The 27,266-nt window shown below is 44.7% G+C and overlaps 1 protein-coding gene across 1 annotated transcript in view; it reads right to left on the reverse strand.

Annotated features, from left to right (window-relative positions):
- The window catches only part of dnah10 (dynein axonemal heavy chain 10), a 337,567-nt gene that overhangs the window by 143,071 nt on the left and 167,230 nt on the right, over positions 1-27,266 (reverse strand). Inside the window, exons 40-46 of the mRNA XM_080207920.1 lie at positions 25,588-25,723; positions 21,702-21,824; positions 20,581-20,715; positions 17,724-17,940; positions 9,154-9,273; positions 5,350-5,495; positions 2,914-3,066 (exon numbers count right to left, since the gene is read on the reverse strand). Coding sequence (XP_080064046.1) covers positions 2,914-3,066; positions 5,350-5,495; positions 9,154-9,273; positions 17,724-17,940; positions 20,581-20,715; positions 21,702-21,824; positions 25,588-25,723 — 1,030 coding nt within the window. The remainder of the gene's footprint in view (positions 1-2,913; positions 3,067-5,349; positions 5,496-9,153; positions 9,274-17,723; positions 17,941-20,580; positions 20,716-21,701; positions 21,825-25,587; positions 25,724-27,266) is intronic.

Here is a 27,266-nt window from a genome sequence, read left to right on the forward strand (position 1 = left end):
AAGAACCCATCAACCCGCTTCTTAAAAATATTTAGCGAGGCAGCCTCCACCACTTCAATGGGCAGAGAATTCCAGAGATTCACCACCCTTTGAGTGAAGAAGTTCCTCCTCAACTCCGTTCTAAACCGCCTCCCCTTTATCTTGAGGCTGTGCCCCCTAGTCCTACTGTCTTTTTTGAGCGGGAAGAGTCTCTCCACCTCTATCCTATCCATCCCATTCATCATCTTATACGTCTCAATGAGATCTCCCCTCATTCTTCTAAACTCTAACGAGTACAAGCCTAGTTTATTCAGCCTCTCCTCATAGCTCAATCCCCTCAACTCCGGTATCAGCCTAGTAAACCTCCTCTGCACTCCCTCCAGGGCCAAAATATCCTTGCGCAGGTGCGACGCCCAAAACTGCACACAGTACTCCAGCTGCGGCCTCACCAATGCCCTATACAGCTGCAGCAAGACCTCCCTACTTTTATATTCAATCCCCCTCGCTATGAAGGCCAGCATCCCATTTGCCTTCCTGACCACCTGCTGCACCTGCAAGCTGGGTTTTTGCGACTCATGCACAAGGACCCCGAGGTCCCTCTGCACTGTCGCCTGCTGCAGTTTTTCGCCACGTAAGTAATAGTCCTTCCTACCATTCTTCCTACCAAAGTGGACCACCTCACACTTGCCAACATTAAATTCCATTTGCCATTTCCTGGCCCATTCGCCCAGCCTATCTAGATCCTTCTGCAGACTCTCCACACCCTCCGCACAATTTGCCTTTCCCCCAATCTTGGATGTGGGGACCAGAACTGTACACAATACTCCAAGTGCGGCCGCACCAGAGTTGTGTACAGTTGCAACATGACACTGCGACTCCTAAATTCAATCCCCCTACCAATAAACGCCAAGACACCGTATGCCTTCGTAACAACCTTATCTACTCGATTCCCAATTTTCAGGGATCTATGTACACATACACCTAGATCCCTCTGTTCATCCACACTATTCAGAGTCCTTTCGTTAGCCCTATACTCGACACAACTGTTATTCCTACCAAAGTGAATTACCTCACACTTCTCCGCATTAAACTCCATCCGCCACCTCTCGGCCCAGCTCTGCAACCTGTCTAAGTCTCCCTGCAAACTATGACACCCTTCCTCACTATCTACCACACCTTCGACTTTGGTGTCATCAGCAAATTTACTAATCCACCCAACTATACCCTCATCCAGATCATTAATAAAAATTACAAACAGCCGTGGCCCCAAAACAGATCCCTGAGGCACACCACTCGTAACTGAACTCCATGACGAATATTTACCATCAACCACCACCCTCTGTCTCCTATCTGCTAGCCAATTCCTGATCCAATTTCCTAGATTACCCTCAATCCCATACATTTGCATTTTCTGCAGAAGCCTACCATGGTGAATCTTATCAAACGCCTTACTAAAATCCATATACACCACGTCAACTGCCTTACCCCCATCCACCTCTTTGGTCACTTTCTCAAAAAACTCAATAAGGTTAGTAAGGCACGACCTACCCGCTACAAAACCATGCTGACTATCTCCAATCAATTCATTACTCTCCAAATAACTATAAATCCTATCCCTAATAATTTTTTCTAAAACCTTACCCACAACAGAAGTAAGACTCACTGGTCTATAATTCCCGGGGAAGTCTCTGTTCCCCTTCTTAAACAATGGGACAACATTCGCTATCCTCCAATCTTCCGGTACTATACCTGAGACCAACGACGACCTGAAGATCAGAGCCAGAGGCTCTGCAATCACCTCTCTTGCCTCCCAGAGAATCCTAGGGTAAATCCCGTCCGGACCAGGGGACTTATCTATTTTCAAACCCTCAAGAGTATCCAGCACATCCTCCTTATCAACTGCAATACTGTCTAGTTTACAACCCTGTAACCCAGTGTTCTCACCTACATTCATGTTCCCCTGCGTGAACACCGAAGAGAAATATTGGTTCAATGCCTCTCCAATCTCTTCCGGTTACACTCACAACTTCCCTCTGCTGTCTGTAACTGGCCCTAATCTTGCCCTAACCAACCTTCTGTTCTTAACATACCTATAGAACGCCTTAGGATTCTCCTTGATCCTATCAGCCAAAGTCTTCTCATGTCCTCTTTTAGCCCTTCTTAACTCACTCTTCAACTCCCTCCTAGCCAATCTAAAGCTTTCTAGTGCACTACCTGAGCCCTCAAGTCTCATCCGAACAGAAGCCTCCTTTTTCTTTTTAACCAACGAATCAACTTTTTTAGTGCACCACGGTTCCCTAGCTTGACCAATTCCTCCTTGCCTGACAGGGACATACCTATCAAGGACTCGCAGTAGCTGGTCCTTGAAAAAACTCCACATTTCAGACGTTCCCAGTCCCTGTAGTCTCCTAGTCCAACCTATGCTTCCTAATTCTCTCCTAATAGCCTCATAATTACCCTTCCCCCAGCTAAAACTACTGACCCGAGGTTCATGCCTATCCCTTTCCATCACTAAGATGAACGTAACCGAATTGTGGTCAAAGATAGCCATCATCATACTGAATAGCGGGACAGACTCAAGGAGCCTTCTGGTCTACACCTGCCGTTGTTCCTTGTGTGTTCCTAACAGACTATCTCATTCAAATGAGCTGGTTTTATCCCCTTCTCGCGTGGTAATAGCTTTTTTTTAATGGTTGTTGCTAAAGAATCAGAATATTGCTGAGTGCACTGCAATCACATGATCACAACACTAAAGCTTAAAAATAGGACCACTTTTAAAATATTTTATACATTCAGTTCTTTCCCCACCAGCCTACTTCCAAAATTATTCCTTCCTGTGTTCTTGGTTGTAATGTGGAATGATCAGTGTTCAATTGTATAAGAAAAATCTCTTCCTTGCCTAATTTATGATAAATACACAAGTATCCCGCCTACCCGTGGCATGTTCATGTCATCAATGAAGACTAAGAGGCGTTTTCCCATCGGAGGTCCATAGGTAACTTTGGTTCGTTTCTCTACATTTGCCTCTAGGTTTCTTTGTACATCCATCGAGGTGGTGCGAGATGAGAAGTTGATTGTCAACAATAGCTGAATAATGAAAAAAACTTAATAAAATTCCTTACATGTCAAACTACAATGACTGATAGCTATAGAGAAAAATCACAGAATCTTGCAGCACAAAAGATGACCATTCAGCCCATCATGCTTGTGTCACCTTTGTGAAAGAGCTCTCTCATCTAGTCCCACACAGCTTTTGCCCCACAATCCTACATATCTAACTACCTTTTGCACTGTCATTGGAATCTGATCCCATCACTCTTTCAGCTAGTGTACTTAAATCTAAACAAGCCTCTGTATGGGGAAATGTCTCCTTATCTCCCCTTCAGTTACTTTGCCAATTATTTTAAATCATAGATTTCCTACAGTGTGGAAGGAGGCCATTCTGCCCATCGCGTCTGCACCGGCCACAATACCACCCAGGCCATATTCTCATAACCCCACATATTTACCCCCATATTTAATCCCCTGGCGCAAGGGTCAATTTAGCATGCCCAATCCACCTAACAGTAACTAAGAAATCTAGGGGTACACGTTCATAGCTCCTTGAAAGTGGAGTCACAGGTGGACAGAGTGGTGAAGAAGGCATTCAGCATGTTTGGTTTCATGGGTCAGAACATTGAATACAGGAGTTGGGATGTCTTGTTGAAGTTGTACAAGACATTGGTAAGGCCACACTTGGAATACTGTGTATAGTTCTGGTCACCCTAGTATGGAAAGGATATTATTAAACTAGAAAGAGTGTGGAAAAGATTTACTAGGATGCTACCGGGACTTGATGGTTTGAGTTATAAGGAGAGGCTGGATTCACTGGGACTTTTTTCTCTGGAGCATAGAGGGCTGAGGGGTGACCTCATAGAGGTCTATAAAATAATGAGAGGCACAGATCAGCCAGATAGTCAATATCTTTTCCCAAAGGTAGGGGAGTCTGAAACTAGAGGACATAGGTTTAAGGTGAGAGGGGAGAGATACAAAAGTGTCCAGAGGGGCAATTTTTTCACACAGAAGGTGGTGAGTGTCTGAAACAAGCTGCCAGGGATAATAGTAGAGGTGGGTACAATTTTGTCTTTTAAAAAGCATTTAGACAGTTACATGTTTATAGAATCATAGAATCCTACAGTGCAGAAGGAGGCCATTCGGCCCATTGAGTCTGCACCAACAATGATCCCATCCTGTTCCTATCACCATAACCCCACATTTTTACCTTTCTAATCACCCTGACAACCCTTAATACTAAGGAGCAATTTACCATGACCAATCAACTTAACCAGCACATCTTTCGGACTGTAGGAGGAAACCAGAGCACCCAGAGGAAACCCACGTAGACACAGTGGGGGAGAATGGTTAAGATGAGTATAGAGGGATATGAGCCAAATCTGGGCAAATGGGATTAGCTTCGGGGTTTAAAAAAAGGGTGGCATGGATGGACAAGTTGGGCCAAAGGGGCTGTTTCCATGCTGTAAACCTCTATGACTCTATAACTCTAATGTATTCAAGAGGCGGCTGTATATAGTACTTCAGGCAAATGGGATCAAAGGTGGTGGGGAAGAAGCAGGATTAGCCTATTGAGTTGGATGATCAGCCATTATCGTAATGAATGGTGGAATGTGACTCCATATTGGCCCGAGGCCAGAATTGAACTCGGGTTCCTGGCACTGTGAGGCTAATCACTAACCGGCAGTGCTAAATCGATATCCTCTGGCTACCATCCTTCTTACCAAAAGAAACAGTTCCTCTCTATTTGTTCCATCAAAACCCCTAATTATTTTGAATGCCACTAATATTTTTTTCAACTTTCTCTAAGGAGAACACTCCCAGCTGTTTCTGTTCTTTGGTTTCCCTGGCTTGTCCCAACACAATCTTCCTCACAAGGCCACTGCCTCTTGTTGTTCAGTTTGTCTCCCACTGAGCACTGGCCTCAGTTTTCCCATTAACAAATTCTGCTATCCTACCTTTATGTCACTATTAACGCTGTTCAGTCCCTAATGGCACCATTAGCAGTCCCTCTGTCCACAAAATCTTCATCAATCTCCCCTTAATTCCAACCCATCACTGATCTTCTATTTTGCCCCACCCCTTTTCAAGTTTATAATTCATCATATTTCAATCCTTTTTCAGCTTTATACAAGGATCATTGGACCTGAAATATTAACTGTGTTTATCTCTCTGCAGATGCTGCCAGACCTGCAGAGTTTATCCAGCATTTTCAGATTTCCAGCATCAATAATAAATTGCTAACCCCTGGGAGAGCTCACTGCAAATCTCTCTGAGGAAGGAACAGTGACAGGATGTGGAGACGGTTGTGGTACGTACATTAACTTCTGTGTTCAGGTTCCTAAGGAAGTTCTGTGTTGTAGCTGTCTTGGAAGTACCAGATTCTCCCACAAGCAGTACAGGATGTTTAATTTTCACCATCTGCTCAAGCAGCCAACTGACGCGTGTCGTATCAACAGTAGGAACTAGAAATGATTACACAAAGTTTAAAGGTGCAAAACTTGCTGATTTATTTCAATATTTACATATACTAAAAATATTACATCTGAGAAAACTTCTGTCAATTTTTCCTATTATAAAGCCTATTATAAATCCTTATCTCCAAGTCCACTTCACTTGAAGACTACACTTGACAATGTCACAAGATCAGCAAGTCAAAAGCAAATTTGTTAGTTCATGTGAAATAGATTTATCCCAAATTACATTATTTTACTCGCCCGCTATAATGCAAATTGGAAAGTTTCTTTATAGCATTTATTTATAAATCTTGTCTGTGTTCATCAAATAGTCCTAGAGCTGGTAGGATATAGCTAAATTAAAGCTCACTTCACTGCTGTTCATTTAATTCATTGATGTGATGTGGGCATTGCTGGCAAGGCCAACATTTATTGCCCATTCCTAACAGCCCTTGAGAAGGTGGTAATTGTGAGCTGCTTTCTTGAATCACTGCATTCCATGTGGTGTAGGGAAGTTGTTTCTGGATCTTGACCCAGCAACAGTGAAGGGATGGTGATATAGTTCCAAGTCAGCATCATGTGTGATTTGGAAGGGAATTTGCAAGTGGTGGTGTTCCCACCAGTTACGTTTGTGGTCGATGGTAGCTCCCAGTTTGTTGATAGTGATACAATGTCATTGAAAGTCAAAGAGAGGTGGTTAAATAATCTTTTGTCAGAGATGCTCATTGCCCTGCACTTGTGTGGTGAATGTAACTTGCCACTCAGCCCAAGCCTGGATTTCGTCAGCTCTTGCTGCACATTGACATGGGCTGCTTCATAGACAATTTGAGCTACTGCTGATTTCTGAACACACCGCAATCATTAGCAAATATCTCCTCTTCTAATCTTATGATGGAGGGAAAGTCATCAACGAACTAAAGTATCAACTTGAGGAACACTGCATTGATATCCTGGGACTGAGATCACAGGTCTCCATCAACACAACCATATTTCTTTGTGCCAGTATTACTCCAACCAGTGGAAAGTTTCCAACAATTCCCATTGACTCCAGTTTTGGTCAGGCTCCTTGATGAAACACTCAGTCAAATGTTGCCTTCATGTCAAAGACAGTCACTCTCACCGCAGCTCAACACGAGCATTCAGCATTTTTTGTCCATTTTTGGACCATGGCTGAAATGAGGTTCAATGCTGAGTGATCTTGGTGGAACCCAATTCAAGCATTGGTGAGCAGGTTATTAGCAACAGTGTTCAGGAACCTCTGGGCTTTATAGACCAACGAATTCCAAATTCTACTAGGAGGTAGAATGCAGTTGGCCAAGGTAAATAACCTGTACTGATGCAGTTGGAGCATCCAGTTAGGATGACAAGGTAGACAGGAGAAATGAACAGTCGAAAACGTATAACCATTCTGCCATTGCATTTTAGACTACACAAAGGAGCCAGTGGTCCAGCTGCCTTTCTCCCAGCACATGTTAGCCAATAAAAAACATTTTTAACCGGCATACTGTCTTTCACTAAGAGAATAAGATTCAGTTGGGTCACTTGAGAGTTACAAGGTAGCCAGGAATGAGTTAAAGAAAACGCTTAGGAGAGCTCGGAAGGGGCATGAGAAGACCTTGGCGGGTTGGATAAAAGAAAACCCCAAGGCTTTTTACTCTTACGCGAGAAATAAAAGAATGACCAGGGTGAGGTTAGGGCCAGTCAAGGATAGTGGTGAAAACTTGTGCATGGAGTCAGAAGAGATAGGTGAAGCGTTGAATGAATACTTTTCTTCAGTGTTCACTAAGGAGAGGGGCCATGTTTTTGAGGATGGGAGTGTGTTACAGGCTGATAGGATGGAGGAGGTAGATGTTCTGAGGGAAGATGTATTGAATTTTGAAAATCCTGAGGATCGATAAGTCCCCTGGGCCAGATGGGATACATCCTAGGGGCCTTTGGGAGGCAAGGCATGAGATTGCAGAGCTTTTAGCTTTGATCTTTGGGTCCTCACTGTCCATGGGGATCGTGTGAGAGGAATGGAGAGTGGCAAATGTTGTTCCTCTGTTCAAGAAAGGAAATAGGAATGACCCTGGTAATTATAGGCCAGTTAGTCTTACTTCAGTGGTCAGTAAGTTAATGGTCCTGAGAGATAGGATTTATGACCATTTGGAAAGATGCAGTTTAATCCGAGATAGTCAGCATGGTTTCATGAGGGGTAACTCCTGCCTCACAAATTTGATTGAACTCTTTGAGGAGGTAACTAAGTGTGTGGACGAAGATAGAGCAGTTGATGTCGTATACATGGATTTTAGTAAGGCGTTTGATAAGGTTCCCCATGGTAGGCTCATGAAGAAAGTAAGGATGTGTGGGATAGAAGGAAATTTGGCCGATTGGATAAGTAACTGGCCGTATCATAGAAACAGAGGGTGGTGGTGAAAGGAAAATTTTCAGACTGGAGGCCAGTTACCAGCGGTGTACCACAGGGGTCAGTGCTGGGTCCTCTGTTATTTGTGATTTTTATCAATGGCTTGGAAGAGGGGGCTGAAGGGTGGGTTAGTGAATTTTCGGATGACACGAAGACTGGTGGAATAGTGGATGAGGTGGAGGGCTCTTGCAGGCTGCAAACAGACATTGATAGGATGCAGAGCTAGGCCAAAAAGTGGCAGATGGATTTTAACCCTGATAAGTGCGAGGTGATTCATTTTGGTAGGACGAACTTGGATTACAGGGTCAACTGCAGGGTTCTAAAGAATGTGAAGGGAATGTGGATATGAATCTGGGGTTCATATCTACAGATTTCTGAAGGTTGCGGCTCAAATGGATAGAGCCGTGAAGAAGGCTTATAGCGTGTTCGTGTTTATTAACAGGGTGTTTGAGTTTAAGAGCTGTGGGATTATTCTGCAACTATACCAGATATTGGTGAAATCACATTTGGAATATTGTGTTCAGTTCTGGTCACCTCACTATAAGAAGGATGTGGAAGCATTGGAGAGAGTGCAGAGGAGATTTATCAGGATGCTGCCTGGTTTGGAGGGTAGGTCTTACGAGGAAAGGTTGAGGGATCTGGGGCTTTTCTCTTTGGAGCGGAGGAGGATGAGAAGCGACTTAACAGAGGTTTATAAGGTGATGAGGGAGATAGAGTGGACGTTCAGAGACTATTTCCTTGGGTGGATGTAGCTGTTACTAGGTGGCATAACTATAAGGACCATGGTGGGAGATATAGGAGGGATGTCCAAGGTAGATTCTTCACTCAGAGAGTGGTTGGGGTGTGGGATGGACTGCCTGCTGTGATAGTGGAGTCGGACACTTTAGGAACTTTCAAGCGGTTATTGAGTAGGCACATAGAGCACACCAGAATGATAGGGAAGGGCCTGTACTGTGCTGTGGCATTCTATGTTCGATGTAACCCTCCCCCTTCAGCTGGTAAATGGGATTAGGTGGGATTTCAGGTGTTTCTTGCGTGTTGGTGCGGACCTGATGGGCCAAAGGGCCTCTTCCGCACACCATGATTCCAGTGATGTATAGATGTGTTTTCAGTTGATGCCCATTAGGAATTGAATTTCATCCAACTAAACCTGTTCCATAAAATATACTGACAATAACAAAGAGAATAGACTTCAATCCTAGCATTCTGGATCTAGTATCAAACATGCTGTACACCTGTACCCTGTTTAAAGATAAAACTTACCAAGAATATCGATAAATTTGACTTGAGGGTCATGCACATATTTAGGCACAAGTTTGTTCCAGGGAACCCATTTCAGTTTCACATCATCAAAGTGGAAATCATAAAGAGTTGGTAAGTGGCCTACAACAGACATAAAAGGTCAATTTCAAGAACGTAACATGGATGAATAATTGATATTAAAACTCACAGATTCCTGGGGGTCCACTTTCAAAGTCAACCATAAAATTGAACATGGAATTTGCAGGAGAACATGAGCAAAGAAATTAAAATGACCTCAGTGTTAAATTGCTGTGGGGCAGCCATCGGGATTATGGACAAGCTCCTTGTAACTGGACGGGAGGCAGGAACTGCAGCAATCTGTAAAATCCAGCCCAGGGCATGTGAATGTAACTAGGTCTTTGAAGGTGGTAAGGCAGGTGGAGAAAGTGGTTAAAGAAGTAGAATGGATCCTGAGCTTTAGAAATAAAGAAGTAGAGGATAAATCCTTCTAAAATATTTTCATTTCTGGACCCAGACTTTAAAGAAGATGTCAAGATTTTGGAGAATGCTGCCGAGGCGATGTTATAAAATGGCACTGTAAATTAAGAACTGCGAAATATACAGCATACAATGTCTCAGAGTGCTTTTCAGCCAATGAAGTACAGCAAAGAGAATGGATAAGCTGGTGTTGTTTACTTTAGAGTAGAGAAGATAAAGAGAAGATCTGATAGAGGTGTTTAAAACGACAAGGAGTTTGATAGAATAAACAAGACTGAAGTGGTTCTATGGGGAGTCAATAACCAGACAGCGCAAATTTAAAGTGATTGGCTGAGAACCAGAAGCAACATGAAGAACCATTATCTATGCAATGAGTTGTTGTGATTAGAAATACTGTTCCTGAAAGGACAATGGAAGCAGATTCAATAATAACATTCAATAGTGTGTTAGATACGTTCTTGAAGGGAAATACATCTGCAGGGCTCGGGGGAGAGCAGGCAAGTGAGAATAACGGAATAACTCTTCCAAACAGACAAGGCAATGGGCCGAATGACCTCCTTCTGAGCTGTCTAGGTCTATGATTCTACGAGGAGGAGGCCATTTGGCCCATTGCGCTTGCTGAGCCTGCTAGTTTCAATGTATCTTCTGCAATTAAATGCAAATAAATCTGATTACAAATCTGGCTGGAAATAGGATGGTGGCTTTCCACTTCTGCAGTAAACCTGAGAGCAGCCTCAGAGATTTCCAGTGTAAATCCACTCAATAATATGTGTGACTGTTTATCCTGGGCCACTCTCACTCCCCAAACGTTCACGATAAACGTTAAAAGATATGCCAGAGATCATAGCAATGTGAAACTCACATTCATACTCACACAATATACTTCATACTCATACATTACTAGTATGAAGAAAAACTTTGTGGCAAGGCAATCGGAACATTAGAAATAGAAGCAGGACTCTAGCCCACCATTCAACACCATCAAGGCTGATCATCTGCCAAACATCCACTTCCCTCCTGCTTCCCAGATCCCTTTATTCCTTAAAAGATCAAAAATCTGTCTGTCCCAGCTCAAAACATTCTCAAACCAAAACAGAAAAAGCTGGAAAAGCTCACCAGGTCTGGCAGCATCTGTGGAGACAGAAACACAGTTAATTTACTGAGTCCGTATAACTCTTCTTCAGCGATAATGAGAGGGTGAATGTAATAGATTTTATACTGTATCACAGGAGATGCAGCAGCTGAAGGAGAGAAGGTCAGTGATAGATGGAGCCAGGAGAGTTTACAACAAAGATGTGTAGTGCTGATGGTGTTTCTCCAGGATTTTGAGGTGCATGCTGTACACAGTCCACAGCTCTGAGCCATACAGGAGGGGAAGTGTCACTACTGCTCTGTAGACCATGAGCTTTGTGCCAGGTCTGAGGCTCTGGCTATCAAAATCTCTCTTACTCAGGCAGGCAAAGGTTGTATTTGCACACTGAAGGGTGACAATGCTGTGTGCCGGGGGCAGTGTAATGTGCCGGGGAGCAGCGCTGGGTACCCGGGGGCAACGCTGGGTGCCGGGGGCAGCACACCGAAGGGTGACAGTGCTGTGTGGTGCCAGAACGCTGCTACGGAACATTTGTCTCATTGATGTTTAGTGTAAGGCCCATACTCTGGTACATCTTGGTGAAGCATACACGAAGATCAAAGGATTGGATAGGGTGGACAGTGAGAGCCTTTTACCTCGGATGGTGATGGCTAACACGAGGGGGCATAGCTTTAAATTGAGGGGTGATAATTATAGGACGGATGTCAGAGGTAGGTTCTTTACTCAGAGGGTAAATTAGGCTTGTACTCGTTAGAGTTTAGAAGAATGAGGGGAGATCTCATTGAGACGAATAAGATGATGAATGGGAGGGATAGGATAGAGGTGGAGAGACTCTTCCCGCTCAGAAAGGACAGTAGAACTGGGGGGCACAGCCTCAAGATAAAGGGGGGGCGGTTTAGAACGGAGTAGAGGAGGAACTTCTTCATTCAAAGGGTGGTGAATCTCTGGAATTCTCTGCCCGTTGAAGTGGTGGAGGCTGCCTCGCTAAATATTTTTAAGAAGCGGGTTGATGGGTTTTTGATAAGAGAGGGGATTAAGGGTTATGGGGAGAGGGCAGGAATGTGGAACTGAGCCACGACAGATCAGCCATGATCTTATTGAATGGCGGGGCAGGCTCGAAGGGCTAGATGGCCTACTCCTGCTCCTATTTCTTATGTTCTTATGTAAGGGCGTGGAATGCCCTGCCTGCAGCAGTTGTGGACTTGCCAACTTTAAGGGTGTTCAAATGGTCAGTGGATAGGCATATGGATAACATTGGAATAGTTTAGGTTAGAGGGTCATTAGATTGGTTCCACTGGTCGGCGCAACATCGAGGGCCGAAGGGCCTGTACTGCGCTGTAATGTTCTATGTTGTTGACAATGGTTTGGAGCTCGGCTATAGAGTGTGCGCAGACACAAGCATCGTCTACATTCTGTCGTTCAGAAACCGAGGATGAGGTGACCTTGGAACTGGTCTTCTGGCGAGGAATGTTGAACAAATTCCTGTTTATCCTGTAGTTTAGCTCCACTCCAGTGGGGAGCTTGCTGAGAGTGTGATGGAGCATTGCAGCAAGGAAAATCGAGAAAAGAATCAGTGCAATGACACAGCTTTGCTCGATCCCAGTCTGAAAGTGAATTGGATCTGTGGTGAATCCATTATCTGCAGATGCCAGCGTTGGACTGGGATAAACACAGTAAGAAGTCTCACAACACCAGGTTAAAGTCCAACAGGTTTATTTGGTAGCAAACGCCACTAGCTTTCGGAGCGCTGCTCCTTCATCAGGCGGGTGGGAGTTCTATTCACAAACAGAGCATATAAAGACACAAGCTCAATTTATAGAATAGTGATTGGAATGCAAGTCTTTACAGGTAATCAAGTCTTAAAGATACGGAAATGTGAGTGGGGGAGAGGATTAAGCACAGGTTAAAGAGGTGTGTATTGTCTCCAGACAGGACAGTTAGTGAGATTTTGCAAGTCCGGGCAAGTCATGGGGTTACAGATAGTGTGACATCAATCCAAGATCCGGTTGGGGCCATACAGATATACAGTACATACTCTTGCAACTCAGCTAACATTGTCTACCTGATATGCTGCAGGAAAGGATGTCCCGAAGAATGGTACATTGGGAAGACCGTGCAGACACTACCACAACAGATGAATGAACACCGCTCGACAATCACCAGGCAAGTCTGTTCCCTTCCTGTTGGCAAACACTTCAGCAGTCACGGGCATTCGGCCTCTGATCTTCGGGTAAGCATTCTCCAAGGCGGCCTTCACAACACACGACAGCGCAGAGTCGCTGAGCAGAGACTGATAGCCAAGTTCCGCACACTTGCGGACGACCTCAACCAGGATCTTGGGTTGATGTCACACTATCTGTAACCCCCATGACTTGCCAGGGCTTGCAACATCTCGCCAACTGTCCTGTCTGGAAACAATACACACCTCTTTAACCTGTACTTAACTCTCCCTCTCTCCACTCACATTGTCTGTACCTTTAAGACTTGATTAGCTGTAAAGACTCTCATTCCAATCATTATTCTGTAAATTCAGTTTGTGTCTTTATATACCCTGTTTTGACATGGATAGAGCAGGGTCAGGAATGGATGTTGCAGGTTCCGGGGTACAAATGCTTTAGTCGGAGTAGAGAAGAAGGTAGAAGGGGGGGTGGGGTAGCATTGCTAGTCAAGGACTGTATCACAGTGTCGGAGAGAAAGTTTGATGAGGACTTGTCAGTTGAGGTAGTATGGGCGGAGATTAGAAATAGGAGAGGAGAGGTCACCCTGTTGGGAGTCTTTTATAGACCTCCTAAAAGTTCTAGAGAGGTTGAGGAAAGGATTGCGGAGACAATCCTGGTTAGGAGTGAAAGTAATAGGGTAATTGTTATGGGGGACTTTAACTTTACGAATATTGATTGGAGTTGCTATAGTTCTAGCTCGCTAGAGGGGTCAGTGTTTGTACAAAGCGTGCAGGAAGGTTTTTTGTCTCAGTATGTAGACAGGCCAACTAGAGGTGAGGCTATATTGGATTTGGTGCTGGGAAATGAGCCAGACCAGGTGCTAGACTTGGAAGTTGGTGTGCATTTTGGTGATAGTGACCACAATTCGGTTACGTTCACCTTAGTGATGGGAAGAGATAGGCGTGAACCTCGGGTCAGCAATTTTAGCTGGGGTAAGGGCGATTATGAGGCTATCAGGAGTGAATTAGGAAGCATGGATTGGATTAGGGGATTACAGGGACTGGGAACATCTGAAATGTGGAATTTTTTCAAGGAGCAGCTACTGCGAGTCCTTGATAGGTATGTCCCTGTCAGGCATGGTGGATTTGGTAGATCTAGGGAACCGTGGTGCACTAAAAGAGTTGAGTCGATGGTTAAAAAGAAAAAGGAGGCTTATGTTCGGATGAGATTGGAGGGCTCAGATAGTGCACTAGAAAGCTTTAGATTGGCTAGGAGGGAGTTGAAGAGTGAGTTGAGAAGGGCTAAAAGAGGACATGAGAAGACTTTGGCTGATAGGATTAAGGAGAATCCTAAGGCGTTCTATAAGTATGTCAAGAACAGAAGGTTGGTCAGGGCAAGATTAGGGCCAGTTACAGACAGCAGGGGGAAGTTGTGTGTGGAACCGGAGGAGATTGGAGAAGTATTGAACCAATATTTCTCTTCGGTGTTCACGCAGGGGGACATGAATATAGCTGAGGAGGACATTGGGTTGCAGGGGTGTAAAATAGACAGTATTACGGTTGATAAAGAGGATGTGCTGGAAATTCTTGAGGGGCTGAAAATAGATAAGTCCCCTGGTCCGGATGGGATCTACCCTAGGATTCTCTGGGAGGCTAGAGAGGTGATTGCAGAGCCTCTGGCTCAGATCTTCAGGTCGTCATTGGTCTCTGGTGTAGTCCCGGAGGATTGGAGGATAGCGAATGTTGTCCCATTGTTTAAGAAGGGGAACAGAGACTTTGCCGGGAATTATAGACCGGTGAGTCTTACTTCTGTTGTGGGCAAGGTTTTAGAAAAAATTATTAGGGATAGGATTTATAGTTATTTGGAGTGTAATGAATTGATTAGAAATAGTCAGCATGGTTTTGTAGCAGGTAGGTCGTGCCTTACTAACCTTATTGAGTTTTTTGAGAAGGTGACCAAAGAGGTGGATGGGGGTAAGGCAGTTGACGTGGTATACATGGATTTTAGTAAGGCGTTCGATAAGGTTCACCATGGTAGGCTTCTGCAGAAAATGCAGATGTATGGGATTGTGGGTAATCTAGGAAGTTGGATCAGGAATTGGCTATCAGATAGGAGACAGAGGGTGGTGGTGGATGGTAAATATTCATCATGGAGTGCAGTTACGAGTGGTGTGCCTCAGGGATCTGTTTTGGGGCCACTGTTGTTTGTAATTTTTATTAATGATCTGGATGAGGGTATAGTTGGGTGGATTAGTAAATTTGCTGATGACACCAAAGTTGGAGGTGTGGTAGATTGTGAGGAAGGGTGTCATAGTCTGCAGGGAGACTTAGATAGGTTGCAGAGCTGGGCCGAGAGGTGGCGGATGGAATTTAATGCGGAGAAGTGTGAGGTAATTCACTTTGGTAGGAGCAACAGATGTGTCGAGTATAGGGCTAACGGGAGGACTTTGAATAGTGTGGATGAACAGAGGGATCTAGGTGTGTGTGTACATAGATCCCTGAAAGTTGGGAATCAAGTAGATAAGGTTGTCAAGAAGGCGTACGGTGTCTTGGCGTTTATTGGTAGGGGGATTGAATTTAGGAGTCGCAGTGTAATGTTGCAACTGTACACTACTCTAGTGCGGCCGCACTTGGAGTACTGTGTGCAGTTCTGGTCCCCGCATTACAAGAAGGATGTGGAGGCGTTGGAGAGGGTGCAGAGGAGGTTTACTAGGATGTTGCCTGGTATGGTGGGGAGGTCCTATGAGGAGAGACTGAGGGATCTAGGGTTGTTTTCGTTGGGAAGAAGGCGGCTAAGAGGGGATCTTATTGAAACATATAAGATGATTAGAGGTTTAGATAGGGTGGATAGTGATAGCCTTTTTCCTCGGATGGAGAAAGCTAGCACGAGGGGGCATGACTTTAAATTAAGGGGGGGTAGCTACAGGACGGATGTCAGGGGTAGGTTCTTTACCCAGCGGGTGGTGAGGGATTGGAATGCCCTGCCTGCTGCAGTTGTAGATGCGTCTAGTTTGGGGGCGTTTAAGAGATCTCTGGATAGGTTTATGGACGAAAAGGGATTGGTATAGGCTAGTGGGTCATTGTTTTTGTAACTGGTCGGCGCAACATCGTGGGCCGAAGGGCCTGTTCTGCGCTGTAATGTTCTATGTTCTATGTTCTATGTTTGTGAACAGAACTCCCACTCACTTGATGAAGGAGCAGTGCTCTGAAAGCTAGTGGCATCTGCTACCAAATAAACCTGTTGGACTCTAACCTGATGTTGTGAGACTTTTTACTGTGGTTCCATTAATCAGGCTTGCATATGGAACAGGCGGTTGACAGTGACAAACTTTTCAGAGCAGCCGGAACGGAGGAGGACACTCCATAATCCCTCACAGTTCACAGGGTCAAAGGTTCTTTGTGAGGTCAAAGAAGACCATGTGCGAGGGTTGGTGCTGTTCCTGCATTCCTCTTGTAGATGTCACACAGTGAAGATCATGGCAATTGTGCCCCTCAGTGGGTGGAATCCACAATGCGTCTCTGGGAGGAACTCTTCAGTCACAGGAAAAAGGTGATTAAGGACTCTCGTGCTGACCTGTGGTGACAGAGAAATTCCTCTGTAATTTTCTCAAAGATGCTCATGATTACGGCATCTCTGGCATGTTCTCCCCTTCCAGATACGGGAAACAATGGTGTTTCCCTGCCATGTCTTAGTGAGAAGTCTGACAACGCCAGGTCAGACTTCTTACTGTGTTTATCCCAGTCCAACGCCGACATCTCCACACCACATCTTAGTGCTTCAGTGAGGACTCCATCTGCTTCTTCTTTAGCTGTCGGGTGGCCTTTCCTCCCGCAGGCAAGATTGGAGTTGTGCTGAGTTGGTGGCCGGCAGCGTGTTGTGGGATGGAGTTAACTACACCTGTGTTGAAGACAAAGAGTGAGATTTTCCCAGAAATCAGCAAAAGCTGAAGCCGGGTGGGAAAAGAGGCATTGAGCCTGCCAATGGAAATGGCAGCTTCAGTGTGGGATTGAGTGTCAAATATTTTCATCTACGGATGCCATGCCTTATCCCTGGCAGTGGGAGCCTCTGATTTGTCCATCCTTAGTGCTGAAATCATTGAAACAGTAGCTAAATTTTGTAGGTCACCAGTAAATGATGGTTGCCAAAACATCCAGTTCCAAGTTTTCAGACACCTCCCTGGAGAGATGGCTCAAAGCGGCCAAGGCATGCTGTGATATGCTGTACCCCCACTCAGGGCAAAAACCAGCCCAGCGTGGGTTGCAGAGAAGAACAGTGCCGCAAGAGCATGAATGATCCCCAATCTGCCAGAGTAAGACACTCTTCTCATCCACCCCCCATTACACTCACTCACCCATCACATATCCACAGGGATCTCACTCACTCCCAGCTAAGGGATACCACCGCTCTCTCTCCCACACACATCTTCATTTCGCCAGTGGGTTATGTCCTCACCTTTGGCCACTCTACTGCATCCTCAACTCTCAGCTCAGGTGCAGGCATTGTCCAAAGCTTCATTTCAAGGCCTTGCGCTCATCCTGGTCTATGGGGGCATTGGTCAAAACTCAGCACACAACCAAGGATTTCATGTTCACCACTCGCGCAGTGTGCTGTTGCCCACACTCTAAGGGAACATAGTTGCTTGTCCAATCAGCCATCTGATTCTCAGGAAATGTCATCTTTCAGTCCCTTAAAGTTTCCCTTAAAGCAAAAAGTGAGTCACTTCTGGCCAGATTCTGGATTTATAGTAATCTTTCCTTACTGAATGCTGAGCAAGCTCGTGCTTCTCTCATTAAATTCCTCATCACATGATCACAAAAATGTAAAATATTAGATCAGAAGCTTACCAGGTAGTTCCCCCGGGCCTGCCAGGGTATTCGCAGCTTCAACAGTTGACATGCTGGCAAGACGTTTAACGTAGTCATCAAATTTTACCCTTCCATCTTCCAGAAGGCAGGCACCCAGAGAGCAGTATAGGGCCTCAATAAAAAAACACTCCAGGATGTCAAAGTTATCCACTTCCTTTTCCAGAAAAGAATCCAACATCTTAGCAAGCTGGACGACCTGGAGGGCAATTATTCAAAACATGGTCTAACTTTCAGGAACCGCATTCTGGAATCTCACCATTTTAATGAAAGGGATAAACCAGTATAGAGTGACAATGCTCTCCCCTTCTACCTTGTTTTTCTCCATCATTTAAATTGTCTACAACCTGAGATGGTAAATAAAGTAATAGTCATAGAGATATATAGCACGGAAACAGCTCCTTCAGCCCAACTCGCTCATGCTGACTAGATTTCCTGAATTGAATTAGTCCCTGTCCAAATGTCTTTTAAATGTTGTAACTGTACCCACCTCTCCCACCTCCTCTGACAGTTCATTCCATACATGCACCATTCTCTGTGTAAAAAAGTTGCCCCTCAGGTCCCTTTTAAATCTCACCTTAAATCTATGCCCTCTAGTTTTGGACTTCCCTACCTTGGAGAAAAGACTTTGACTAGTCACCTTATCTACACCCCTCATGATTTTATAAACCTCTATAAGATCAGCCTTCCTTATCATAGATAGATTACAGAAATCCTACAGTGCAGAAAGAGGCCATTTGACCCATCAAGTCTGCACTGACCACAATCCCACCCAGGCCCTATCCCCATGTCCCTACACATTTATCCACTAATCCCTCTAACCTACACATCTCAGGACACTAAGAGGCAATTTTTACATGGCCAATCAACCTAACCCACACATCTTTGGTCTGCGGGAGGAAACCGGAGAACCCAGAGAAAACCCACACAGACACAAGGAGAATGTGCAAACTCCACGCAGACAGTGATCCAAGCTGGGAATTGAACCCAGGTCCCTGGAGCTGTGAAGCAGTAGTGCTAACCACTGTGCTACCATGCCATCCGTTTACATCCCATCTCCTGTACATAAGAACATAAGAACACAAGAAATAGGAGCAGGAGTAGGCCATCTAGCCCCTCAAGCCTGCCCGCACTCAATAAGATCATGGCTGATCTGATAGTGGCTCAGTTCCACTTACTCGCCTAAGCCCCATAACCCTTAATTCCCTTATTGGTCAAAAATCTATCTACCTGTGACTTAAACACATTTAACAAGGTATCCTCCACTGCTTCAATGGGCAGAGAATTCCAAAGATTCACTGTCCTCTGGGAGAAGAAGTTCCTCCTCAACTCTGTTCTAAATTGAATCCCCCTTATTTTGAGGCTGTACCCTCTTGTAATTGTTTCCTTTCTAAGTGGAAATAATCTCTCTGCTTCTACCCTATCTAGCCCCTTCATTATCTTATATGTCTTGAGAAGATCCCCCCTCCACCTTCTAAACTCCAATGAGTGCACACCCAGTCTACTCAATCTCTTCTCATAAGCTAATCCCCTCATCTCCGGAATCAACCTGGTGAACCTTCTCTGCACTCCCTCCAAGGCCAATGTATCCTTTCGCAAATAAGGAGACCAAAATTGCACACAGTACTCTAGTTGCGGCCTCACCAGTACCTTACACAGTTGCAGCAAGACCTCCCTGCTTTTATATTCCATCCCTCTCGCGACAAAGGCCAACATCCCATTCGCCTTCTTGATCACCTGCTGCACCTGCAGACTGGGTTTTTGCGACTTGTGCATAAGGACCCCCAGGTCCCTCTGCTCAGTAGCATGTTGTAATTTTTCACCCTTTAAATAATAGTCCATTTTACTATTATCCCTTCCAAAGTGGATAACCTCACACTTGCCAACGTTATACTGCATCTGCCAGATCCTTGCCCACTCACTCAGCCTATCCAAATCTCTCTGCAGACTTTCCACATCCTCCACGCAATTTGCTTTCCCACTCATTTTTGTGTCATCCGCAAACTTTGTTACCCTACACTTAGCCCCCTCCTCCAGATTGTCTATGTATATGGTAAACAGTTGAGGTCCCAGCACCGATCCCTGCGGCACGCCACTAGTCACCAACTGCCAACCGCAAAAGCGCCCATTTATTCCAACTCTCTGCTTCCTGTTAGATAGCCAATCGTCAATCGATGCTAACGCTTTACCCCCAACTCCATGTATCTTAATCTTCTGCAGCAACCTTTTGTGAGGCACCTTATCAAACGCCTTCTAGAAATCTGAAAACACCACATCCACCGGTTCCCCTCTGTCAACTGCATTTGTTATATCTTCATAAAAATCCAGTAAATTCAAACATGACTTTCCCTTCATGAATCCATGCTGTGTCTGCTTGATTGAACTGTACTCTGTGCTCTGATGAAGGCAAGTATGTCAAACATCAAATAGTGTCGCTGGAATTTGCTCCATCCACTTTGCAGTGGCGTCTTTGACAAAAGTTTAACAGTTATGCTGAACACATACATAAACAAGATTCTGACAAACACCCAGTTACCATCCCTTCTTCTACAACTTTCTGGGGAGCTCCATTCGTCAAGTTCAGCCTGAACATGCAGATTACTGATGGTTTGGAGCAAGGAGATGGAGACAAGAATATTTTGACGGAAATTGTTTATTTTCTGCTTTACTGAACCAGACAGAGGAAATATATTTAATAGAATGAAATCTTTACATTACTTATTACAAAACATCTCAAATAATAGCTGATTCCTCCGATTATATTTTTAAAAGATTAACCTTTTTATTCAACCTATCTATAAAGATTTTCCTTTGAAGAGTTTGACATTCTGTCTCTTACCATATTCAGCTCAGTTTGAGGTACGATTGTTTTTAACTTCTCCACTTGTCTGCCATCCAACATCCCCTCCACAATCATCTCCATGACATAAGGCACGTACTTATTGAACAGTTTGTGAAGATCAACCTGTTCTTGCTGAAGCAAGCAGAAAGGATTTTTTAAAAAATAGTGAGATTTTAACTGTCACATCTAATTTTTAATTTTTAACTTTTCACTCACCATACATCTGAAGATTTCTCAAAGCAAGACTGTGAGTATTAACGCGTTTTGAGAAATAAGCACTTGCATTCACATCGGGCTACTCATGCCCTCGGGCACCCAACATGTTTCACAACCCATGAAGTATTTGTCAATCTTGTTACGTAGGAAACATGGCAGCCAATTTACACACAGCAAGTTCCTACAGCAGCAATGTGACACTGACCAGATAATCTGTTTATGTGAGGTGGGTTGAGGGATAAATATTGGCCAGGACACCTGGGAGAACACCCCTACTCTTTTTCAGAATGGTGACAAGGGATCTTTTATATCCATTTGAGGAAGGTGGAGGTTTTGGTTTAACACTGCAGTAGAAAGAAGGTACCTCTGACAGCACAGCACTCCTGATCCATAGTGCAACACTTGGAATGTTGGCATAGATTCTGTGCTCGAGTCTCTAGCTGGAATTTTATCGCCCTGCTCACCACAGGAATCAGAATGGGTGCGGGATGGACAATGGAAATGTCTGTTGACTTCTGACAGGAATTTCTGGTTTTGGGATGAGCAAGGTCATAAACCTCTGAATCTATAACTTTTTGAGTCAGAGGCAAGAACACCCATCCAATCAAGTTGCCACTTTGTACCACTAAATTAAACTTCAATTCATGAAGAACTGCAGACCTTGTTCACGTTCATATTAAAACATAGAAAGGTTTCTAAAAAGATAGCAATTTAATTTCCAAACTAAAGTAGCATGATTGTTAGTTTTTAAAAATTGCAATCAACCACTTCACAAATCCAAAAATGTGGAAATAGCAAAATCTATGCAACAAAATAAATTCCAAAAAGTACAACTGCAGTTAAAAAGCAATATTTTATTGTAGGTCTTTCAATGTGAATTTGATTTTAAAATCTGTTCATACCTTGCTTGTTCTTTCGTTGGTCCACTTTTCCCAGTAGGGTCTATACCGCAGATTCTTGGGATCCACATACACCATCCCACAGCGAGACACTGTGGCTGGAGAGGCATACTGTAAATCCCCAACCTACATTACCCAGAGAGAAATAAGGGTCAGGCTCAACATAGAAAAAGCCGACAAGAGCTACATAAATAATAACTGCCCATCGGTTCGCTTTTACATTCCCACTTTGATCCACACTGTAATTCTCAGAGTGATTCTGCTCCAGAAGTGTAACATACAACCCTGATCATCCCAAACTGCTGGCAGCATTTCCAGGAGAAAAATAAACTAGGCTCAAAGGGCCGAATGGCCTACTTCTGCTTCATCTGTTTGTATGCATTCAAGGCATTGATTTTCAGGCTCTGCACAAAGCCAGGTTGAGGGCAAGGATGTCACAGAGATGTAGCTACAACACCCGAACCCAATTTTCAAATACATGCTCACAGCTAGGAAGGTTCCATCTTTGGTCACACAGAATATAATAAAACAAGAATCAGCTGCTAGAATATCTTTTTCCACCTCACAATTAATTATTTTGTAATTGAGCAACTTGTAAGTTTTAAAAGTCCTGCAAAGGAGAGTGAAATTCAGAGTTAAAAATATTCCATGTCAAGTTTCTGTTTAACTGAGCTTTGTGAAAAGTCTGACAACACCAGGTTTTAGTCCGACCGATTTATTTGATAATAGACTCACAAGCTTTCGGGTTAGTCCCTTCGTCAGGTGAATGGAGAGTTCTGGCCTCAGACAGAGCATATAAAGCACAGACAGTTTAGAGATTACTGATTAGAATGCAAATCCTTACACCTAACCTGCTGTTCAAGACCTGAAGTGGCTGACAATGTGAGTGGAAGGAGCACTGATCACAGGTTACAGAGATGTGTATTGTCTCCAGACAGTACAGTAAGTGAGGTTTTGCAAACCCAGGCAAGTCACGGGGGTTACAGATAGTGCGACATGAACCCAAGATCCCTGTTGAGACCGTCCTCATGTGTGCGGAACTTGGCTATCAGTCTCTGTTCAGCGACTCTGCGCTGTCGTGTGTCGTGAAGGCCGCCTTGGAGAATGCTTACCCGAAGGTCAGAGGCTGAATGCCCGTGACCACTGAAGTGTTCGCCAACAGGAAGGGAACAGTCTTGCCTGGTGACTGTTGAGCGATGTTCATTCATCCGTTGTCGTAGCGTCTGCATGGTCTCCCCAATGTACCATGCTTCGGGACATCCTTTCTTGCAACGTATCAGGTAGACAATACTCTTGCAACTCGGCCAACATTGTCTACCTGATATGTTGCAAGAAAGGATGTCCCGAAGCATGGTACATTGGGGAGACCATGCAGACGCTACGACAACGGATGAATGAACATCGCTCGACAATCACCAGGCAAGACTGTTCCCTTCCTGTTGGCGAACACTTCAGTGGTCACGGGCATTCAGCCTCTGACCTTCGGGTAAGCATTCTCCAAGGCGGCCTTCACGACACACGACAGCGCAGAGTCGCTGAACAGAGACTGATAGCCAAGTTCCGCACACATGAGGACGGTCTCAACTGGGATCTTGGGTTCATGTCGCACTATCTGTAACCCCCGTGACTTGCCTGGGTTTGCAAAACCTCACTTACTGTACTGTCTGGAGACAATACACATCTCTGTAACCTGTGATCAGTGCTCCTTCCACTCACATTATCAGCCACTTCAGGTCTTGAACAGCAGGTTAGGTGTAAGGATTTGCATTCTAATCAGTAATCTCTAAACTGTCTGTGCTTTATATGCTCTGTCTGAGGCCAGAACTCTCCATTCACCTGACGAAGGGACTAACCCGAAAGCTTGTGAGTCTATTATCAAATAAATCGGTCGGACTAAAACCTGGTGTTGTCAGACTTTTTACTGTGTTTACGCCAGTCCAACGCCGGCATACCCACATCATAACTGAACTTTCCCAGCCATTCGACAAGAGGAAAATGTGCTGGAACATCCCGAATTTGCTTCATTTGTGGAGTGAAACTAGCAGAGGTCATAAGACTGTTCAGACTTTGCAATTCTCACACTCCCGCTCCTCACTCTCAGCAACTAATACGCACAATGGTACCAAGAGGGGAAGCACATTAAAATCATAGATAAACTATTTCACAGCACTGAAATACAACATTTGAGGAACACAGTTAGAAATTGAAATTTGTTCAGTTAAGTTATCGTGAGCAATGTCATTATAGCATTATTACAAACCATTAAAGTTCAAATGTATGTAGTCCAATGATGTCTATTGCCTGACCAGAAACTAGTATGATCAGAGAACTGATCAGCAAAGTCAACTGCCTTCCATACCTGGGAGGTCAGCTTAAACCCAGCCTGGGAGCTCAGCCCACACCCAGCCTGGGAGCTCAGCCCACACCCAGCCTGGGAGCTCAGCCCACACCCAGCCTGGGAGCTCAGCCCACACCCAGCCTGGGAGCTCAGCCCACACCCAGCCTGGGAGCTCAGCTCACACCCAGCCTGGGAGCTCAGCCCACACCCAGCCTGGGAGCTCAGCCCACACCCAGCCTGGGAGCTCAGCTCACACCCAGCCTGGGAGCTCAGCTCACACCCAGCCTGGGAGCTCAGCTCACACCCAGCCTGGGAGCTCAGCCCACACCCAGCCTGGGAGCTCAGCTCACACCCAGCCTGGGAGCTCAGCCCACACCCAGCCTGGGAGCTCAGCCCACACCCAGCCTGGGAGCTCAGCTCACACCCAGCCTGGGAGCTCAGCTCACACCCAGCCTGGGAGCTCAGCTCACACCCAGCCTGGGAGCTCAGCCCACACCCAGCCTGGGAGCTCAGCTCACACCCAGCCTGGGAGCTCAGCTCACACCCAGCCTGGGAATTCAGCCCACACCCAGCCTGGGATGTTAAGTGTCTCCCTTCTCTACCAGTTGTACGCATCCTTGATGAATTGAGTTTGGTTGAACTCAGTCTAGTTCCTGACATAGTGCAGAAAATTCCAAATGATAAAACTGTCCCTAAGATGGCACCAACTTGTAAGTGGAGCACGATAATATTTATGTCTAAATAAAAGCAAAATACCGTGAAAGCTGGAAATCTAAAATAAAAACAGAAAATATTGGATTAATTCAGCTGGTTTGGCATGTTCTGTGAAGAGAGAAACACATTTTGGGTCCACCGACTTTTGTTTTTATTTTGTATTATATGTTTTATATATAAGGATGGTACAGTGGTTAGCACTGCTACCTCAGAGTGCCAGGGATCCAAGTTCAATTCCAGCCTTGGGTCACTATCTGCACATTCTCCCCATGTCTGCATGGGTTTCCTTCAGTGCTCCGGTTTCCTCCCACAGTCTGAAGATGTGCAGGTTACATGGATTTGCCATGCTGAATTGCCCTTTAGTTTGTCTGTATATGTGAGATTGGCTATGCTTGTAGTGTATTGCCCCTCCAACTAAAGGCCCCTGGTGACAGACTAGTGACTTGTTCCAGGAATAATTAGCTACAGAAACAGATGAAAGACTGGCCTATGCATTGTCAGGGTGTGGAAAGGTTGCAAGAGAGCTTATATATCATATTTAAATTGATGTTGTAGTAAAGCCTCTATTTAACTTGCAAAGAGTAAGAGGTTTTGGTGTGGATCTAATCTGCATTGTACCAGAGCTTCAGCTGCTTGCTGCAGACACTGCAGGACAGTGCTTCCCACTGGGAGAACAGGCTGAGGTGCAATATATATAACCCTGATTCTGTGCAATCCAATACTGTTTCTGCTTTCAGAAGCCTGAAGTGGGGAACATCATCCTGACCAGCACTGATTTCCCAAGTCTGCAGACAGACACACGGATATTTCGAAAACAAAATATTGCCAGAGCGGTACCTCAAACAACAGTGCACAGTGCGCCTGTAGCCTGATTCGTTCACCATTAGCCAAGGTCAGCAACTTGTTGTCATCCATGACAGAGTTCATGTTCTCTACCCAAAGTGCATCCACATCCCCATCAAATAAAATGTATCTGCAAAATACAAAAATACATATTTCAAATACAACCATTTTAAACTTGTGGCCAAATGAAATGGCAAAAGATAGAGGTCCTAGAATCATAGAGGCTTACAAATCTACTGAAAGAAATATGTTTTAACCAACTCTGAATTCACTGCCTGAAAGAGCATAACTTTCAAAGAGAAATAGGATAAAATGGAGGCGCATGGAGGAAGAGCAGAGGGAGTGGGACTAATTGGACAACTCTTTCAAAGAGCTAGCACAGGTGCAAAGGGCCAAATGGCCTTGCTCTGTACTGTATCTTTCTCTGATTACAATTATATTGCACTGTAACCTATAATCTGTTGCAATTAGAAAAAAAGATATGAAACAGATGCCAAGGTGTAAAAGAAATGACTAAAAGCTTAGTCGACAAGAGGGATGAGGTGCAGAGAGCATCATGGGGTAAGGAAGGGAGGTCCAGCGAACACAAGTGAAATGGCACCAATTTTAGACAGCAAAGAAAGGGCTGAGACATAACAGCAGGTCAGAGTCAAAGCACCAAAGAGTATGGGGCAGGATATGAAACTGGAGTAAGTTCTGGAGTCAAGACTGGAGGAATCTAGAGACATGAGTAATGATTTTAACTTCTATTTGTTAATCTAGATTCACATAATCGAGAGCAATCAGTTAAAGATTAAGTTCTGGATAGGGCAAAGGGTGGTTGAATTTTGGATAAGTTTATGGAAGCTGCAGGATTGAATTGCATTGAGGAGGAAACTGGTGAAACTGACCTGGAAATAGGTTGGCATAAAGTACCTCACCAGTCAGTAACTGCACAAGCTGCACTAGGCTAGTGAGGCCCTCAACAGGCACAACAAATAGATTCTCAGCTCTAATGAGCCTATTACGACAGGCTGCAGACACTAGTCTCAGCCCCAAAGGCAATTCAGCCAAAGTGATAAAGTCTAGGGCATACAGGTGCTGACCTACAGTCTTAAACTGGAGCTGGGGGGGGCAGCAATGAAGATAGCAGTAAATTGTGGGCTCTGCTGGTCGATTACAAGAGGGAGCAGGTTTAGGGTGAAGTGGGGTAAATTTAGGGGAAATGTGTGGGAAAGTTTTTCACAGAGTGTGGTGGGTGCCTTTAACGCATTGCCTGTAGAGGTCGTGGAGGCAGGCATGTTAGCAATGTTCAAGGAGTAAGTTGATATGGATGGGAGGGAACAGAGGGATAGGGACCGCATATTGGAGCAGACTTGGTGGGCCAAAGGGCCTGTTCCTGTATTGTCCTTTGTTTTTTAAGAACTGCTGATTGCCAATCACCTGACAATATTGACCACGGCATGCGAGGGCTTCCTTTACTAATATAGTGGACAATGCATTCCCACGCTAGATTGGTTCTTTGTGATGAGAGGGATGTCCGATGATGAAAGGGTGAGTAAACTGAGTCCATATTCTCTGGAGATTAGGAAAATTAGAGATTAATTAATTTGTAGTTTACAAATTACAAGATTCTGAAGGAGTTTGACAGGGTAGGCACTTACCCCAGTAAAACAGATATGGAATCATTTAAT

This window comes from Carcharhinus amblyrhynchos, chromosome 20 (assembly GCF_965287045.1).
Source record: "Carcharhinus amblyrhynchos chromosome 20, sCarAmb.v2.hapA, whole genome shotgun sequence".
In the NCBI taxonomy this organism is placed as follows: Eukaryota; Metazoa; Chordata; class Chondrichthyes; order Carcharhiniformes; family Carcharhinidae; genus Carcharhinus; species Carcharhinus amblyrhynchos.